This window comes from Myodes glareolus, chromosome 6 (genome assembly GCF_982192425.1).
Source record: "Myodes glareolus chromosome 6, mMyoGla1.1, whole genome shotgun sequence".
Taxonomy (NCBI): domain Eukaryota; kingdom Metazoa; phylum Chordata; class Mammalia; order Rodentia; family Cricetidae; genus Myodes; species Myodes glareolus.
This window is the reverse complement of record NC_142031.1, coordinates 40,950,707-40,955,233: the sequence shown is the minus strand read 5'-3', so window position 1 is coordinate 40,955,233 and position 4,527 is coordinate 40,950,707. Positions and strand designations below refer to the sequence as shown.

The window sequence follows — 4,527 nt, the reverse complement described above, 5'->3', positions numbered from 1 at the left end:
GTGTGAAGCTAGAACTCAGTAAAGAATGTGACTGAATTAATTTCTACATTGTGGAATAATGCCTCTCTCCCCAGTGTAGGAAGTGCAGGGGGGAACACACAGAACTGCATTTTTCCCTCAGACTCTCAGGTGACTTCTTATTAAGGGTATTAAGTATACATTTGAACCAAGTACCAAAAGTATATGAGAGAAACATAATCAAGAAATATAGCATTAAAAATCCTCCACACGTGTTTAGCATTTAATGTCATCAGAGTATATTCACCAAGGAATGTGAAGAAGAGGCACAAGAATTGATTAATCAGTCTTTTCAAAATTCAAAATATGGAATAATGATGCCGAGAATATATAGTAAAAAACAGAGCAAAGAAACTCAGGCAGCCATGAGAACCTGGTGAACAGGCAAACAGTTTGACATTCAGCAGAAAGAAGCAACAACCTTGTCAAATACTGTTGTGATCAAGTCAGATTAGACAAATTTAATTATATATTTAGTCACATGAGGCCACTGTATTTGTCATGAAGTAAGATTTTAACAGCCCTTATGGTGCATCATATGGCTTTATATATTTTAATCAGAAATAAATCTGGTTATTAAGATTGATATTAATAACATGCATATTATTAATATAAACACATCTCTAGTTTTAATGACCATACAAATAAAAAACATTTACCAGAAGTTTTATTTGACTACCAAATAAAAATTATTTCTAAGGGAACCCTTAGAGTGTTGCATCTGAGATTTCCATGATTACCATGAGGAATAGTCTGATTTACCCTTTTGCATAGTAATTAGTAAATACTCCTTTTCTATCTTCTAAGGTGAGAATCTTTACATCCATGGAGAGGAGCAACCGCACACTATCTGAGTTCATCCTATTGGGATTCACCTCTGACCCTGTCATGCGGCTGGTCCTGTTTGTGCTCTTTCTTATCATGTACACGTTGACTGTCTTAGGAAACAGCATCCTCATCGTGTTGATCTGCAGTGACTCCAGACTCCACACACCCATGTACTTCTTCATTGGAAATCTGTCTTTTCTAGATCTCTGGTTGTCTACTGTCTACACTCCAAAGATCCTAGTGATTTGTATCTCTGAAGACAAGAGCATCTCATTTGCTGGCTGTGTGGCACAGTTCTTCTTCTCTGCTGGGTTAGACTATAGTGAGTGTTACCTGCTGGCTGCTATGGCTTATGACCGCTATGTGGCCATCTCAAAGCCACTGCTTTATTCCCAGGCTATGTCTATAAAACTCTGTGCATTTTTTGTAGCAGCTTCCTACATGGGTGGCTTTATTAACTCTTCCATCATCACCAAGAAAACTTTTACCTTTGACTTCTGTAATGACAATGTCATTGATGACTTTTTCTGTGACTTGCTTCCATTGGTGAAACTGGCGTGTGGTGGGAAGGATGGATACCAGGCCCTGATGTACTTCCTCCTGACCTCCAATGTCATGGTGCCCATTGCCTTAATTCTGGCCTCCTACCTCTTCATCATCGCCACTATCCTGAGAATCCGATCTACTCAGGGCCGCCTCAAGGCCTTCTCCACCTGTTCCTCCCACCTCATCTCTGTGACCTTGTACTATGGCTCCATTCTCTACATCTACTCTCGCCCCCGCACCAGCTACTCTTTAGGTACGGACAAAATTGTTTCAACCTTTTACACAGTGGTTTTCCCCATGTTGAATCCTTTGATCTACAGCCTGAGGAATAAGGATGTGAAAGAAGCTCTGAACAAACTCTTTAAGTAAATCAAGATCATTCGCTTACAAGAAGCACAGAGAACTTGAAATGTGCTTATGTGAATGTTGATAAGTGTGCTGCTGATCTCACTCTTAAATGGGTAAATGTATTTCCACCACTCCTGCATGACACTTCAGGAGACGTACTTTAGAAAAAAGGTTAATGTATGTATGTACAAACACTTATTATAAAATATGCAGGCTTGTGTTGTTGACACATTATCTTAGGTTACAAATAAAACACAAAGCTCATGATTCATTGTCTAGCTTTGAAGAGTGACAGCTCACCACTGTAGCAGAAGATCTGAATCATTAGTATTTGGAGACCAGCGTGTACACAATTATTTGCTCTTAATGAGAACAATGTATTTAGTTCATTTCACTCTTTTCCTGTGATTAGAAAGAAGTGTTCCTAATACATTCTTTTACTTAACTATATAAGTGAAACTAGAAAATATGACATTCTAGAAGCAAATGCCTGGTCCAAAACTAAAATTATGATAGCAAATAAATTCCTAAAACTATCTTTATCAGAAACACAGGCCCCCTGCCCTCTACTTTGAAGTCAGGGTTTCTCAATGCGCCATGTACAGAGAGCTGATCCTAATCATTTGAGAAAGAAAGCAAGTTTCCTTCTCTAAATACGGATCAGAAAATATTAAGATACTGTAAGCATGACTGATCAGAGTATGTGTTCATTTTCTTTCTGTGTGGAAAAGGACCCTTGGCTCCAGTATAATCTATAAACTATAATAAATCTAAGAAAATAGAAAGGTAAGTCTAGTCAAATTGTGATTGAGTTCATAGGACTGACAGTTTAGAACACATCCAAGACTATGGCAAGTTCCTTCATGCTTTATGTGAAGGTTTATAACCTCTAAGTATTCAGAGGAATCTTCTACACTGATTTGAAATTTCAGTATAAACTCTTCATGGTATTTGTTCAAGTGGAAAAGTTTGCAAGTCTTAACATAACTGGATTCCGTAGTTGTATCGTCATATACACAAATTTTAATAAATTAAGTATTTTAATTTTAAGAATTTAGTTTTTCCTTTAGATCCCATAGGAACATTTTCATGGAAGTCTATAAATGGTTGTGGCAGCATTTTTTAAAAAGTCACTTGCTTTATTTCTTGAGATTATAATATACTTACATCATTTCTCCACATCTCCTTTTCCCTCCATCTCATCCCATGCGACTCTCTTGCTCTCTTTCAAATGTATGGTCTCTTTTTTCATTAATAGTAGCATGAATGCATGTGAATGTGTATTGTAAATACTTAAATACAACCTGTCACACTGTATACTGTGTGTGTGTGTGTGTGTGTGTGTGTGCGTGTGTGTGTGTATTTGTGAGGTTGACCATTTGATACTGGATAACTAATTGGTGTTAGTTACCTGTAGTTCTTTGCGTCGAGTTAAGGTCTCATGAGCTTCACTTTTTTCATTTTAACTTGCCCATTGTTATTGCCATTGCTCAGCTCATGTTTCATAAGTATAACTTTGCAGGGTATGTTATAATTGGATTCATTCATAAAATGTTTTATACAGAGAACATTTTAAAAGGGTACATGTCTTTAGAGTCACTATGTCATAAGTCTCTTGAACTTAAATATTCTACAAAAAAACTGAGTTGGTTGCTGTATTCATTTGTATTCTTCATAAAAATCAAACACGCATGATGTCTGTGTGGGGCACAGGCTCATATGAAGATTGGCACTATTTATCTTCCATGTTGCTGAGCAGGTTAGAAACCTAGAGCATTTTGTGCTCCACAGGAAGTTCAAAGCAGAAACTCTCACAATTACCCATCACTTGCGCTACTGGGAAATGACTAATTCGTTTTCCTTGCCCTCAACTGACTGGTGATCTTACTTTAAATTACCTTGCCAAGAACTCTTCTCAAAAATTTGTTTCAAATGGTACTGGGTCAAACTATTTCATTGGTGTTTAATAAGAAGCAGACAGTAAAAACTGTAGACACTAAGCCTAGCACTCCCCTTTCTCCCTTTCTTTCCTCCCCTAGTGAATATTAACGTATTTACAGTGATATGCCTGGATCTTATAAACTTATAAAATGAACACACACAAACACACACACACGCACGCACACACTCACGCGCACACACACACACACACACACACACACTCTCAAGGGGATATGTTGTATGTTCTGTTCTATATTCTACCTTCATAATAAAGTCATTTTAGAGAGACTTATGCCTTTGCTACTTATTAGCTAATTACCTAACTACAAACATACATGAAGTAGTTCTTTATTACTAAATACAGTGCAGAGATTATGGTAGGCCTGGAATACTTATACAGTGAGCAAAACCAACATAGACTAAGTCATCTTGTGGCTTATGGTTTGGAAACTATTTAGGAACCATAAAATCACCAGTGTATGAAATTTTGCAACATAGGATGTGTTAAAATTAAAAAAGAAAAAGTTTACTTTAAAGAGAGTTCTAATGGGTTTTGATTTTTGATTTATTCAGTTGTTACAAAGTCAGATTCTCAGAGATCAGTAGATAATATCCAAATTCAAATCTGTAATCTTGACTTTCTCTACCCATTTATTTAAAACCATGCAACCATTGTAAGATTAGTATTTCAAACTGTTTTGTCAGAGAATGATATCAAAACTACATGAAATTTGAAGTATCCAATAAAATAATTCTCCGCCAATCAAGGTTAACTGTCAGGGATCAGAGAAGTAGAGTTGAGAGAGCTCCCTGGTTATCTTTTAATATTTTTTTTCCTTTAATGCC

General features: G+C 36.6%; 1 protein-coding gene across 1 annotated transcript; it reads left to right on the top strand.

The window, feature by feature from the left end:
- Window positions 1-843: 843 nt before the first annotated feature.
- On the top strand, window positions 844-1,761 carry LOC125405446 (olfactory receptor 9G19-like). The gene has a single exon (XM_048442055.3). The coding sequence runs from the start codon at window positions 844-846 to the stop codon at window positions 1,759-1,761; it is 918 nt and encodes a 305-aa protein (XP_048298012.3).
- The last annotated feature ends 2,766 nt before the right edge of the window (window positions 1,762-4,527 follow it).

Coding starts and splice junctions, on each gene's coding strand:
- LOC125405446 (XM_048442055.3), top strand. CDS start 844: ATGGAGAGGAGCAACCGCACACTATCTGAGTTCATCCTATTGGGATTC.